Source organism: Leptonotus elevatus, chromosome 1, assembly GCF_054856555.1.
Source record: "Leptonotus elevatus isolate MCC_2025b chromosome 1, RoL_Lele_1.0, whole genome shotgun sequence".
Classification (NCBI taxonomy): Eukaryota; Metazoa; Chordata; class Actinopteri; order Syngnathiformes; family Syngnathidae; genus Leptonotus; species Leptonotus elevatus.
This window is the reverse complement of record NC_141239.1, coordinates 17,226,931-17,242,721: the sequence shown is the minus strand read 5'-3', so window position 1 is coordinate 17,242,721 and position 15,791 is coordinate 17,226,931. Positions and strand designations below refer to the sequence as shown.

General features: G+C 39.1%; 1 protein-coding gene across 2 annotated transcripts in view; it reads left to right on the top strand.

Annotated features, from left to right (window-relative positions):
- Positions 1–15,791, top strand: part of LOC147181105 (low-density lipoprotein receptor-related protein 8-like) — an 80,217-nt gene that overhangs the window by 57,976 nt on the left and 6,450 nt on the right. For both annotated transcript variants that reach the window (XM_086078733.1, XM_086078725.1), the window contains exons 8-16: positions 2,522–2,641; positions 2,971–3,096; positions 7,568–7,739; positions 9,953–10,180; positions 11,341–11,459; positions 11,717–11,856; positions 13,504–13,645; positions 14,886–15,038; positions 15,450–15,695. In XM_086078733.1, coding sequence (XP_085934859.1) covers positions 2,522–2,641; positions 2,971–3,096; positions 7,568–7,739; positions 9,953–10,180; positions 11,341–11,459; positions 11,717–11,856; positions 13,504–13,645; positions 14,886–15,038; positions 15,450–15,695 — 1,446 coding nt within the window. The remainder of the gene's footprint in view (positions 1–2,521; positions 2,642–2,970; positions 3,097–7,567; positions 7,740–9,952; positions 10,181–11,340; positions 11,460–11,716; positions 11,857–13,503; positions 13,646–14,885; positions 15,039–15,449; positions 15,696–15,791) is intronic.

The following is a 15,791-nucleotide window of genomic DNA, read 5'->3' as shown; positions in this document are numbered from 1 at the left end:
TTCCTGAAATTCATGCCACCCAGGGTATTTTTTTTTCATTTTAGAAATGTATGAGTCAGTGTACATTTTCTTCTTATAATGACATATTTTCCATCAAACGTTCCGCGTTCATTTTCAATGCTACAGTGAATATTTAACTCATTCAAACTTTCAATTTTTTCTTATTTATAAGTTTTTATGTTTTTTTTATGCCAGAGCGTACAGAAGGCTTTGATGCAGCCTCTGACCTGAAGAGGTCGCTTAAAGCAATGGTAGTTATTACAAAAAAAACAACCAGCAGGTGGCAGCAGAGTACAAGAGCTCAACCAGGGCCATATTGCAACAAGGACGTTTCCTCAGTGTTTTCAACAGGTTTGTGAATAATGTTTAACCTTAGCTATATTCTAATGCTAATTGCAGCAAAACAGAAATATACAAATATACTTTTTTCCCGATAAAAGAAGAGACTCTAATCTTTCTTTTGGTAAGTTCCATGTTTTTATAGCAATAGAAAACAATATTCTGTGGGCCTTGCAAAATCAGTCAAAATCCAGTAAAACAGCCGGGAGTGAAGGGGGTTGCTTCAGTGAAAATGGCTGGGAGTGAATGAGTTAATAGCACTCATCATTCCAGATCATTTGATAGCATTTGAAAGCACCAATCGTTAAACATTTTTTACCAATATACCATATATCATTCAATATACATCCAGTCAATATGATTTCACATCATTTAATGTCTTCCAATATCATTCATTACCGTTCTACATCATCTGACTGCTTTCAACATGGCAACTTTGGTTCAGTTGATAGCGCAGGTTGCCCAGTACACAAGAGGTGGTGGATCATATCCTGACTTGCACTGGTTCCATGTCATTTAATGTTGTTCAATTATATTTAATATCTTTTTTTTTACACAATTCATATATTTCAATATCATTCATAAGGATTCCACATCATTTTATGTTGTTTTTATTATTCAGCATTCACACACAATTTCTCCAGACTAAAAGGATTTGTCGATCTTGTTTTGGATGTCACTCGATTGTGCCCCGGGGTACCTATTGCAATGTAGTGTCTACTAATTGCACATACTAAACATACATGTGAAGGTCAGAATGCATTGCGCACCTTACAAGTGGAGCTTGATTCACAGTGATGCAGCAAAATGGATACACAGGTGCTTGTAAATTCATTAATGCGTAACCTCAGAACAAAGTTTCTATATAGACTCTCTCTCTCTCGCTCTCTCTTTAATGTACTGAACGAAGCCCTGCTCTCAATAGCAGGCAGGCTGAGTGGGTAACAAATAAAGAGCATTTGCAAATGTATTCAATTAAGGAGGCTGTTGGCAGTGTTAAATATTCATGGGCTCATTTTTTGGACTGTTGTTTCTTTAGTAGTTTAATCCATTTTCTCATTATCACCACAACACAGTCGTCAGTCGTTCGTTTTGCAGCCGTGCACGTTTGTTTGCACAAAGCCTTTCAGCAAAGCCTGACTGGTTTTTACGAGTATTTTTGTATCTAGTCTGGTTCTACTGGTTTCCTATCTTGATCCAAGTATTTACTGATCCAAGTCAAGGAAAAATGTGGTTTTCAAAGAATTGGAGGAGAAATATACAGGGGTGGGCGTGTCAATAAATTTTGAGCGCCCATCATAGTGGGGCACACTTCCGTTAGTGTCAATCTGTCAATATTTCAAGCCGAACCTAACTGTAATCATGAATCCGTCAATGTGATTTGAACTGGGTTTTGTCATCGCTTAAATTACAGCCGCTATTTTAGGACCGACAGGTAATTACATGGGCACAGTCTGTCAATCGACACTCTTGTCAACCTTATTTTAACCACGCTTCTGTCTAGTTAAATTACATTTTGTCAGCACTATTTTCCGCTTGAGATTGTTTATGTTACTATTATTTTCCTCACTAATGTCGCCAGTATGCGTACACGGTCGTATCGGCCTCAATAATCCCCCTTATTTAGGATCCCCTAAGCTGTTCAACCTGCCTGATGTAAAATGGTGCTCCGAAGGACCCCCGTGCTGTCTAACAACGTGCTTGACGTAAACTCTCAACTAATGCTTGCCTTAACGTAACAATAACAAGGAGGAAAACATCATCGCGGTCTGTAGTCACCCGAGCTCTACAAGGCCAGCTATCAGTATTGGGACAACTTCCAATTTTAGCTTCTTCCATTTAATGAGACTGAATTCAAGCAGCACATCAGGTCTCCGGTGCTTTCTCACTCCGTAACTGGCATCTCAGTATCTCCGCTCACAGCCCTCGTCGTCGGCGCATGAACCGATCAGTGATAATGAGTCTCTTTGATTCGCGATGGAAACAGAGCCGGCAGTACAAGACCAGAGATAACATGACATTGTTTGAAGATGAGATTCCTCATGTTCTTATATCTTTACCCAACATCTGACTTTTTTTCTTTTTGCTGCACGACCGAGTGAGACTGACGTGTTTTACGTGAATCCATCGAGCGTGCATCCGTATCTTGTTTCTGATTAGCTGTGTTCCCTATTTTTTCTAGGGCTTAACGAATGTATGATAAACAACGGCGGCTGCTCTCACGTCTGCATGGACCGACCGATTGGGTTCGAGTGTCAGTGCCCCGCCGGCTACCAACTACTGGACAAGAAAACGTGTGGAGGTATTTTTAGACTGACAGTATGACTAACCGAGTGTGTGTTGCTTTAGCAGTTCTGTCCCACCCCCTTTAAACACAAATGTTTTAAAGAGTATAATATTGGAGTAGTTGACACAGAATGTCACCTCGGATGTCTTCTTTCCATTAGTTACCAAATTCAGCACCGTATCATCACCTAATATAGCTCTTGTCTTTCTGAAATGCATTACTTTACTTCGACTTTAGTCAGGCACTCATCTGGTGGCGTTCCTGAGCGTGAATCAATGACTTTCTGTCTCTGCCTGACGGTCCTGCAGCTGATTGATAACCTCTCCTTCCTCTCCTCCCCGCAGACATTGATGAATGTGAGAACCCGGACGCCTGCAGCCAAATCTGCATCAACTACAAGGGGGATTTTAAGTGTGAATGCCACGAAGGGTACGAGATGGATCCCGTCACCAAGACCTGCAAGGCAGAGGGTGAGCGCTTAATCATTAATTGAGAAGAAGAGCAGCTTGTGTGACATGATAGGATTTACATTGAGGGCTTTTTATCGATGAGGCTCATTTATAAGCTGACGCACCACACGGTTTCATTCACAAATCCACTTGAGAAAAAGCTCAAAATAAATACAAATAAAAAAAATCCGCTTTTTACATTTTAAAACCTCACTTCTTTCGGCAGCACAGAATTTTAGCTGACTGTCGTGTTAATTTTTTCCAGAGATTTTTTTAATTTAGTCTAAGTTTTATTAGTTTCAATTACGCTTGTTATCATACTCAAACTCATCCCGTTTTTATTTAGTCAACTTATATATAGCATTTTCGTCTTTATTTTCATCCAAGAAAACATAATTTTATTTGTCTAGTTTAGGTCGACAAAAACTGTCAACGTTTTAGTCTAGTAAGGACAATCATTTTACCCGTGTATATTTTTTGTCAGCAGATAATGTTGAACATTTTGGGTCTAAAATTATTTCACATAAAATGTTCTCTAATTTTTGGGGGATGAAAAACAACTTGACACACAATTACAGTATATCAACAAGTGGCTACAATGGCTCCATGCTATAAACTAGTTATTTAGCCAGCATTCGTTAGCTGTCGGATTAACATTATTGTTGGAAGGTAATAGCCGTTGGATTAACGTTATGTTATAACTATAATTGACTTTTTTTTATGTGTTTGTGTATGTTGCACTCACTAGCTGCAGATTTGAATGGGGGGGGGGGGGGGTGTCACTGTGTCACATGGCACAGATTAGCAGGGACAGGATTTTACAAAATCATATCATTTTTGTCTCGTCTTTGTTCATGAACTAAAATGTCCAAAGATTTTAGTCGAGTTTTTATTAAGTAAAGTACATTTTCGTCTCGTCTTCATTAGTTGACGACGATGCATACTGGTTTAGTCCCAGTTATTGTTTATTAATGACGGTTTTAGTCTAGTCTAGTGTAGTTCTCGTCTGGTGAAAAATGTGTGTTTTGTTTAGTTTTCGTGAACGAAATGAACACTAGCTGACAGGTTGTGTTCTTCGCTCCCAAACCGGTGACGTGGTCGTGGTGGAGGTCCAATCTCCGAGTAGATCTTGAGGCGAAAAAGTTTGGGCTTAGAACATTATGTCATTATTTACTCATTTGTCAAGTATTGTATTCGTATTTGGACAAATCAAAATCATATCAGTCTTCAGGATTTGTGTGATTGCAAACTTTTAAGAGGCCCCCTAGCGCGTATCATTTGGATGTGTTCAAACAAATTTGCCATCTCTTGGTTATATTGTTAAACTGAAGCTATTTTCTCCATAATTGCATTGCTTCAGTGGCATGATTACATTCTTTCACAGTGTCAAACTCCCATAACAACCAGTCATGTGAGGTTCTTGTAATTGCTGTGCACAAGATACTTCAACACGGTTGCCGTTGGAGCCAGGTCTCAAATTGAAAAATGTGTTAGCAGGTGCACGAGTGACACATCCAGTCGTGCTTAATTAAGATTCAGCATAACAAGTCTTTAGGGACAACTTGATCGGCCATGGTGAGTACTAATCACATTTCAACTGTTCTCCAGTTTATTATAGATTTGTGCTGAACAAAGAGGACTGATGAAAGGCCAATTTGTGTGTTATGACCTCCAACCATAAGCAATATTTAGTCGGGATTGCAAAAAGACGCCAGATTCTGTTTGCAGAGTCCTCCTAAATTGTTTCTTAATTGGCTCGATGGATTCAAATGAAATTCTGTCGGCCCTGTGGCTCTCAGGCAGTCATTTCCTTTCGTGCAATTAAGCTAAGTTGATATTCCGTCCAATATATTGCAGCACCGTGTTCTTATGAGTGTGTAGATTGTGCCTTATGCACTTTTGTGTGTTTGTCTTGATGATGCTGGGGGACAACCGAATGCCTAAATGTGTGTCAAGAGCAGCGCAGATGCGGCAGCTCCACGCTGTTTGGAGTGAAGGGTGGACTGCTGCGGTGGTCCTTCAAACCAGCAGGGGATCATTTGCTTGTCATTGAAATGGACACTTTTTAAGAACTCCCGTTGAACAGCACTATCTAGCAGGAAAATGTCAGACAGGGGGAAACATTCTTAAGCGTGATACGACAGTCTTTGAAACAGACTGTCGGAAGGAAAGCAAGGGGCAAGTGCAAGTGAGTCATTAAGGACAGAATCTCATGTCTGCCTCTGGAGAAAAGTGCACTTCAGCTGCCATCCTATTACCACGCAGTTGTAAAAACATGGGTCAGTAAACATTCTGTTGAGACAAACCATTTGGCGTTTTCCCGGCTGGCTGGAATGAAAAAACAACAACACATTGTAAATGCGCCGCAAGATTGTGTTCAATGGAGGGTCTAATTCAAATGTGAGCTGGGCGACCTCATCACAAACATAGGCTCTAAAAATAGGCTCAACTATCCCCGAAATTGCCACAAGGACACACTTGGGTGAAGACAATTGTTGCTAATGGCTATGTGTGCTAATGACATAACAAAGCTTCCGCATACACAACCTCAATTATATACAGTGTCTACCTGACACCAATGGCCTACTTATGTTCCACTTCTTCACTTTTGATCTAAACTGATACATTACTCCCCTGTAGTGCTGCCTTTAAAATTTACCGTCATTTTTTTCATGCAGCATACCTCAATTTTTGAAGGAAGTGTAACTTGTAGTTTCCAATGTTAGACTTCATGATTGTTTAAACTCATTTATTGAGCTAAGAAAAGCTCCACAGTTCTTGTGTAATACCTATTATCCTGAGACATTTTGGGAAGTCGCTAAGGAGAAAATTTGAGGATTGGCCTAAGGGAATGCAGTAAGATGTGAAAAATAGGGATACAATTTTAATCGTAATTAATCGCATGACTTAAATAGTTAACTCACGTTTAATCACAAATTTTATATCTGTTCTAAATGTACAATAAAATGTACAATAGTTTTCATACTATAGATAACCTAAAAGTGGAAAAAAATGTTAAACTAATAGAAATATGGCTGCATCTTTTAGTCATTGATAGAGTAATTTCATAATAATTCATAAAATTGAGTTAAAATTAAAAAGATGTACTGTACTGTAAAAAAAATGAGTGTGCTATTGATTTGTGTTGAGGTGATTTTTCTGCCACTTGATGGCATAATTGCATTTGTAGGATGGTGACAGCTCAGTCAAGTTTTCTTTTCTTATTAAGAGCTATTTAATCTTTAACATGAAGCTCATTTTTAAAATTGTAAAATACAACTTGACCTCAGTCTCCACAAATGTATGAATGACTATTAAATTTATTACTGCTAAATTTTGATGTGGATGTTTCTGCTGCGTTGCGGCTGGAATTAATTAGTAGTGTTCACTCAAAATGAACAAACTAATTTTGACACCCCTACTAAAAAATAACAAGTCTGAATGTTTCAAATTATTGTGTTGTTCTGATCCTCAAACCTCCAGTGGAGCTTCAAGACTCTTTATCAGCCGTCAGTGGTTTGGTTGTCACACTTGAAAGACTGATTTAAGATTTGGAAGGATCATGCTTTGAATATAAATCATTGTTGTTGAAGAGATTTCCAATGAAGAAACAGGAAACTGTGGGAAAAAAAAGGGAGTCTGCTTCGGAAACAAAAAGAAGATCACTTCCGGCTACAATACATGTTTTATTCATCATGTGGATAGACACATGCATACATTTCCGTGCACGTTTACATTTTTGGCCTTTCCCTTCCTTTCTGCAACAAACACATCAATCATAAAATAAACAAACCTTGGCTTGGGCAAAGGTTATAGTTGTTTATGGTAATGAGATTGTGATTGAGTTTATCTTTCATTCATTTTTTTATATGACTCAGGGTCAGGGTTGGTCTCCAAGTGGCCACTTCATGGCACAGATGTGCTTTCCGCCATGTTGATACTCTAGCGCTGTGCTGCATTTAATGGGAATGAAAGGAGTTGCAGCCCTCCCTATCATAGATTTGCCTGCCTGTGCTTTTCTGTTAAATTACCAACATCAGGTCTAACCCGCCTCCACGCAGAATTATGCCGTACGCCGAGCAGGATTTACACTAGTCACGAAAATATAGCCCTGCATGTCGTTTACTGACCCAAGAACATTAATTACTGGGGGGGGCAAAAATTGATAAATTGATGGGCAGTAATATTATGATTTGGGGTGAAAGTGATTTTTTTGGGGCATGCATTCAATTTTTTCAATTGTCATAGTTTGACCTTCATATTAAGATTTGTCACCATGGAACTCAATATTTTTTTTCATTATAACCAAAACTGTAACTTTCTCCTTTTTACAGTAATGACCTTGAATCACCTTAACCTGATTTACGATGACAAATACTATCACAAAGATACGTGTGAAATAAATTATCCAAAAACTGAATTATCCTGTTTTGCCTTAAGAGTTGCATTTCAAAAGTAGAATGCTGAAAATATTTCTTCCTTTTGTGTGCAGGAAAAAGCCCTTATCTACTGTTCACAAACCGCCATGAGATCCGACGTATTGACCTGGTAAAGCGAGACTACAGCCAGGTGGTTTCAACGCAGAAGAACACCGTGGCTCTCGACCTCGACGTGGCTAATAACCGAGTCTTCTGGTGTGATCGTTTCCATCGGAAAATCTACAGGTATGACTGTAACACAAAGTTTTGATTGATTTAGTTGTTAGCGTTTCCTTTTTAATCTTAATTTCTGAAATTTAATTGGGCAAATCTTGGCTGTGGTCTCCTATTACATTTCACCCCTTGTTGCTATCCTAAATTCATTTCCTCCCTGGAGTAAATTCTAATTGGAACAGCATGTTCTTTTTTTTTTTTTGTATCAAATGGAGATCTCTGGGGATAGTAAAAGGGAAGTTGCTGCTTGGGAACATGGCCGGCTCTCACCTCTGTCATGGTGACATCATTTGCAACGGGGACCGCCCCTGAGCGAGACCTTGTCTATTCTGATAAGTGGTCCATTCCAGAGGGACTCTAACCCCTGCATGAACCTGCTCAGTGCTTAGCTCAAGGCGTCAGCGTCACTTGAACACAATGTAAAATAGGTTTCGCCATAAATAAAGCGTTTGCTATTCATTTGACCTGTAATAAATTAATTTGCTTTCATTTGAGTTTTATAGTGCTCGAAAGCCTCCTACACTCTAAAAACAGTTGGGTTAAAAGTAACTCAATTATGGACCGATCCACTACAATGGCTCAATTTGATCCAACTTTCTGGGTTGTTTTATACAAAATGACCCAATTTTTTTACCCAGATTTGGGTCAAATTGACCCAAGTCAAGAATCTGATCTAATTTTATTGGTCGTTATTTACAAAATGACGAAAAAGTTTTACCAAAGTTTAGGTCAAATTGATCCAAGTAGAAGATCTGATCCAACTTTCTGGTTTCTTTTATAAAAATTTTTTTTCCTAATTTTGTACCCAAAGTTGGATCTAATAGACCCAAGTAGATGATCTGACCTAACTTTCTGGGTTGTTTTATCCAAAATGACCCAATTTCTTTTTTTACCCAAAGTTGGGTCAAATTGTCCCAAGTCAAGAATTTGACCCAATTTTATTGGTAGTTATATACAAAAGGACTAAAAAGTTTTACCCTAGGTTGGGTCAAATTGATCCAAGTAGAAGATCTGACCCAACTTTCTGTTTTTTTATTTTTTATTTTTATTACCCAATTTTTGACCCAAAGTTGGGTCAAACAGACCCAAGTAAAGGTTCTGGCCTAACTTTGTTGGTCGTTGTACACAAAACGACCCTTTTTGTGCAAAACAATCCAGTAAGCGGAGTCAAACTGACCGAACTAGAGGATCTAACCCAATATTCTGGGTTGTTTTATCCAAAATGACCCAATTTTTTACCCTGAGTTGGGTCAATTTGACCCAAGTAGAGGATCTGACCCAACTTTTTACCCTGAGTTGGGTTAATTTGACCCAAGTAGAGGATCTGACCCAACTTTATGGCTCATTATATACAAAATGACTAAAAAGTTTTACCCAGGGTTGGGTCAAATTGATCCATGTAGAAGATCTGACCCAACTTTCTGGTTTGCTTTATAAAAAATAACCCAATTTCTGACCCATAGTTGAGTCAAATAGACCCAAGTAGAGGATGTAACCCAACAGTCTGGGTTGTTTTCTGAAAGATCTGACCTAACTTTATCAGTTGCTGTATTCAAAATTACCCTTTTTTTGTGCAAAAATGACCCTTTTTGTGCAAAACAATCCAGAAAGCTGAGTCAAATTGACCCAACTTGAGGATCTAACCCAACAGTCTGGGTTGTTTTATCCAAAATGACCCAATTTTTGAACCAAAGTTGGGTCAAATTGACCCAAGTAGAAGATCTGACCCAATTTTCTGGTTTGTTTTATTAAAAAAAAAAAGACCCAATGTTTGACCAAAATTTGGGTCAAATAGACCCAAATATAAGATCTGACCTAACTTTAGCAGTTGCTGTATTCAAAATTACCCTTTTTTTGTGCAAAACAATCCAGAAAGTTGAACTAAAATGACCCAAGTAGAGGATGTAACCCAAATTTCTGGGTTGTTTTATAAAAAATTACCCAATTTTTTCACCGAAAGGTTGGTCAAACTGACCCAAACACATGATCTGACCCAACTTTCTGGGTTGTTTTATAGAAAATGATCCAAGAGGTTATTTTTTTTAACCTGTTTTTAGAGTGTACGTAGCTGAATAACCAAAGCAGTGTAACCAAAATGTTAATAACCCTTCTGTGTGTTACAATGCACTAATAATGTTGTTAAATGAATACATCACTTAATGAACATTTTTACAATCTTTGGACACTCATATTTGATCTAGCTAATGCTGAACCCACTCTTGCAGTGCCTTCATCCACGAGGCCAGTGACCCGTCTCAGCAGGTCCAACTGGTGGATTCGTCGCTGCAGACCCCAGCTGGCCTTGCTCTGGACTGGCTGCAGCACAACCTGTACTGGACCGATTCTGGAGACAAATCCATCTCTGTGGCCTCAGTAGACGGAACCAAGAGACGCATCCTTATCAACACTGATCTGAGTGAACCTCGAGCCATCGCGCTGGATCCTCATCATGGGTGAGGAGTGGGGTCTGTGCATTCTGTATGGAATCAACATCATATGACATTGAATTTAACATCTAATGCCTCTTACATAATTCGTTGGGTTTAGATTGTCATCATAGGGATGTACTTATTTGGTAATGTTCTCTACTGTATATTGTATGATTATATCAACAAAGTTACAACCCAATGACCCATTTGACATTTGAAAAATAACTTTTCGGAATCCTCCTCTCAACTGTTGCTCTTCTTTTGCTCATGTCCTCTGGTGATTTGAATTCAGATGACAATAAATAAATAAATCCAAAAGCCTTCCAGCTCAAACCGAGTCCTGTACAAACACAGAACTAATAATTCATACTCGGGAAGAATGTGGAGCATACAGAATACAGAATGTGACACCAAATGACAGCTTGTATTTGCAGAAAAATTTGTTGGTGTTGGAAAGTAGACATTTTTATCACTCCGTGTTGCTGCAGTGGATTGCTGATTGATATCAAGATTATTCTTAACGCGGCTGGGAGTATAAATAAATCAGATGCTTCCTATAGTCAATTTCCTCAAAATAATTGAATAGCCTGGTAAAAAAAAGAAGAAGATAGAAAGCAAAATTAACACTCAAGAAGATCATATACAAATTGAAAGGAATTAAGCAAAACATGTTTATATTGCTAAGCAAATAAACTTTGAGTGATGTTGGCTTGCTCCCAGATAGATTTTTAATAGGATGCTCGATACCCCAAAAAATTTCAGACGGATACCAGTTTGAGTACTCAACTCTTGAGCAGTCACCAGTACCAATATCAAGTATACCACTAGGTGCTTTTGATTAAAAAAAAACCACAAACAAATAATCAATGAAAGATCATTATAAAAATAAAAAATAAACCTATGTGTAGCATTTTACCTTCAAATTGCATAAAATAATGCCAATTTTTATATTCTTCTAATTTCTTGTTCCTGATCGTAAAACATCAACAAGAGGCTAATGCTGGTATCGGCTACCATCGCGAGTTCCGCGTATCTGGTATCGGTACTCGCTCATCCGTAATTGTTAATGTAAATAAAGGACAAGCAACATAATTTAAAGTGTTTTATTGCAGTTTTCATGCATTTTTTATTCTGCATTTCCACACTCTGCCAACCACTAAATATTCTTTCTTTGTTCTATCCAGTTTTATGTACTGGTCCGACTGGGGCACAAGAGCCAAGATAGAGAAGGCCGGCATGAACGGAGTGGACCGACAGGTGCTGGTGGCTGATAACATTGAATGGCCCAATGGCATCACTCTGGGTGAGAGCAAAACAGCTGTTTATCAAGTCACACAGTGCTGTCAAATATGATTGATAATGACAATTTAAGTCAGATTATGCTTTGAAATGCAATTAGGCATTTCACAGAGCTTATGGATGACACAGAGAGAACTTGTGATCGTCTCATTGAGATCATCTTCAATTCTTTAACATAATCAATGATGGGATTTGTTGGTCAGAGTGCACACGCGTGCCTTGTGGGCAAACGATCGATCTGAGCGCTGTTTGTGCACTCAGATGTAGCTAACCGTCGGTTATACTGGGTGGATTCCAAGCTGCACCACATAGCCAGCGTGGACCTGAACGGAGCTCATCGCAGAACACACATGACATCTGCAGAGAGGCTAGGACACCCCTACGCTCTGGCTGTGTTCGAGGTTTGTGTCATTTGATAGATTTATAGTATGAAACCTCACGTTAGGTTCCAAGGCTCCTGCACGGTATCATCATTCCTCGCTCTTATTAGAATTGCAGCCGGCAATAGTAAATGTAAAGTACTTCACAACAGATGAGTTTGTGTCCTTGTGTGTCTGAACCCCAGCGGCACATGAACAGGTACTTACTGCCAAGTCTATGAGTCCATTATAACTTAACAGGGAATAGCTGTGTGACAAATTGTGGGCAAAGAACCCTTTATTTGTCCTCCTCAGTATACAGTTACCCTCCTACATCGCAGCGGTTACAGTTAAGTGCAATCCGTGAGATAGAAACATATCTTTTAAGTAGTCCCTAGGCAAACATATTGTACAAACAGTGCTACAGCGCACTCACCCCTCTATGTTTACAGTAAACAAATCCCATTTTTCCCAACTAACAAGCTTATATCATCTCACAATATACAGCAATAATCAAGTCCAAAAGATGTAAATTACAAAATGAACTTTAAGTAGTTGCTTTCTGTAGGTGTAAAAAGCAGGATTACAGAGGATCTGACATTCAATAATATTCAGCAAAAACTAGGCTGTACTTGAAATACTTCCTGTTTTCGTTTATTTTATTTTTTATTTTATAGTATCAAACAAGATAAGCCATCATGTAGTGTTCAACAGTGGAATTACATCTGAAATAATGAGGAGGCATGACAAATCAGTTATAAACTGTACAAAAAAAGAAAAATGTCTGCGAACTATTAGGACTACCAACCCGGAACCAGCGATGGAGGTGGGTGAACTGTTTACAGTTAGCCCCCATTTACAGTATCTCGGGGGGTATATTTTAAATCTACCTGCAAAAGTTGCATTCTTTGCATTACACATTTAAACTTGCTAAACTTAGCAACCAAACCAAGAATATCTCACTATAACGATCAGTGTTTGCTGTTGTGTGCGTCACATTTCTATGGTCATTCTGACTCACTGACTGACTCATCAAAATCAAGCTTGTGTATCGAGGTGTGTCCTCCTGCCACCGACTAAGAATTAGTTTGTAGCTTCTAAAGCATTAGCAAATGTGGGAAAACAAACAATCTGTCTATTGTTTATGGCTGTTCTATTCTATTTTTGTTTCTATTCCATTCTCATTCCCACTCATGTTCACATCGACATTTATGGAAAAGTCTTGACCCACCAGAATTAATGGCAACTGCTATTTTCTCTTCTTTTTTTTCTTTTTCTTTTTTGCAGGAGCCTTAGTCTGTGTTTTTCATTTAAAAGCACACCTAATGTTTGGTCTGTCACATTTTTGAAATGCAAATCAGATCAGATGAACATGTACAATTAAGTCTGGAATGGCAGAGTATGTTCGAATCATACAGGACATGTTTGAGGGTCGCAAAACAGTTTTGAAATGTAACTGGCGAGTTTAAGGTGGAAGTTGGGCTGCATCAGGGATCATCTCTAAGCCCCTTGCTTTTTGCAGTAGTGGCTATGCTGTTCATCTAATCATGTTTTTCTTTGATTATAATGTTTTTATCATTTTTGTTTCGTTTGCTTTTATAACGTGTATCAAATTTTTCATAAGCAAAACACAATTAATTGCCCATCCCTAAAATGTATCATTTCTCTTCTCTAAATGTTTTCCTGCAGGATCGTATCTACTGGACAGACCGAGACGAGGCGTCAGTCTTCATGGCCAACAGACTGACAGGTCAAGACATTCACACCCTGGCTGAAAACCTCAACGATCCGCACGACATTGTGGTCTTCCACCAGCTGCGACAGCCACAAGGTGCGTGCGTGTATGCATTTGCACGTTCTCACGTGCTCCATCACACCCGCCGACACCGAGATTGGGTGTGAGGTCAATCGCATCATGTGGCCACTCTGTGGGATTGTGTTAACCCGCACACATAAATAAATGATGAGGTGAGGTTTGTGAATGCACCGTACTCATCAGAGCACTAAGCGGCCAACCGATGTCGCTCCAAACTTGCTGCCAATTTGACTTCTTTCGCAGAATGGAGTCGAATTGATTAATCATGCCATTGATTGTTTTGCATTTTTAATAGGGGGTGTGCAAAAAAATTTATTCTCATAAGAATGAAAATTCTTATTTACTACGATTCAAAATCGCAAAAAAAAGAAATTTGCCCTTGTTTGTGTGTGCCTTTATTGGTAGCGCTGTTCATGTTCTACACGATTTGGCCATTTTATATTCACCTGTTTTGGATATATATAGTTCCCAGAATGCATTGTGTGGCGCAGTTAATGACGTTATAGGACGTTAATCCATGACATATGTATTTGTGTTACAAGTAGCTGGATGTGTGTCGTAATCACCACGTTTGTTTTGATTTATGTTGATCTATGTGTTTTTTTCCCCCAACAAACCGTAACTTTAGGTTGCGTGTAAAATAAATAATGACATCCAAGTCAATTCCGTGCACAAGTTGCATTGGTCATCCGAGGATTGCTTGTGAAATTACATTACTATGTTTTGATTTTGGCCGTGTGATTAATTGATCCAACATCATTCATACTTTACAAGATCATCTCGCGGGCCGATTTAAGCCCCTTGGTGGGCCTGATCCGGCCCGCGGGCCGTACGTTTGACACCACTGGACTACAGGAAGTGAGGTAGACCGAGAATAAAGGTACTTTCCTTACAATTCAAAACGTAATAAATGTAAAGAAAAAAGAAGACGCTTCAATTTAATTTCAATCAAATCATTTAGAATTAAAAATCGTTTTGAATGGAAAATTGATTCTGAAACAAATCGCAGGCCCAAAATTCTGAATCAAACCGTGAGACAGTCAAAGATTGCCACCCCTATTTTTTACGTTTTTGTGTGTGCATTGAAATGAAATATTGTCTTGCTTTGAATGTGCATATTTGTATGCTAATCTTTTCTATTCAATCTCAGCTTTGACATACAATAACAGAATAATTATTATACTGATGTGAGCACCTGTAAGGCAACATTGTCCCTTTGCTGGACTCTCATATTCTCCTCTGTCGCCGTGTGCAGGTCCAGACAGTTGTAATCTGGGCAGCGTGGCCAACGGCGGCTGTGAGTATTTATGTCTAAAGGCGCCACAGATTACCGAGCACTCTCCTAAATACACCTGCGCCTGCCCCGACGGACAGGACCTTGGCCTTGATATGAGGGCTTGTGTGCCAGGTGAGACTTTGGAGTGGAGGAAATGGAAGATGATAAAGCCTTAAAGGGATTTGTGAAACTATAGGATGTTTCCACGCCAGAAGTAGACACTCACTTCAATGCATTTGGTGCACGACATAAACAGAGCTGTGTTACAAACTTTGCATTTACAAAGAGAGAAATTCTCATTTTTGATTGACACTTTTGGAGAGGTTAAAATACAACAATTGTCATTTTCAGCATCTGAAATGGTTGGTCATTCATTATTTAGAATTCTTCATCATACTGTTATTACCTTTTACATGCTGTGACAATAAGCTTGACACATTGTTGACCATAACTCACCAATCAACCACCATCAAAATGTCAACGACAGTTTCAATTCATAATCCTCCTACAAGGCAAAAAAACAAAAATCCTCTTTACGTGCAGCGCCGAGAAACGACATGACGCCTTCACCTGCGCCTGATGATCTACCAGCATCAGAGGGATTCTCTCAGGCAGACGTCACCCCACGTTTGACCACGTCGCCTCTTCCTGCCCTGGAGCCGCACACCGCCCTAAGCACGCTCAAGGCAGTGTCATCACAGGAGTCCAAGGCGCTCGGATCTCACTCAACCGCCACCGTCATCGTTGAGTCCACCACACCTGCAGGGGACAGCAGTGTGTCACAACACTGTAAGCAAGATGGGAATGTATTTATGTGTTCATGTCATGTCGGATTTGACCTTGTAGGATGCATAATATTAGATATTAATTGTGGTTAAAAATTGT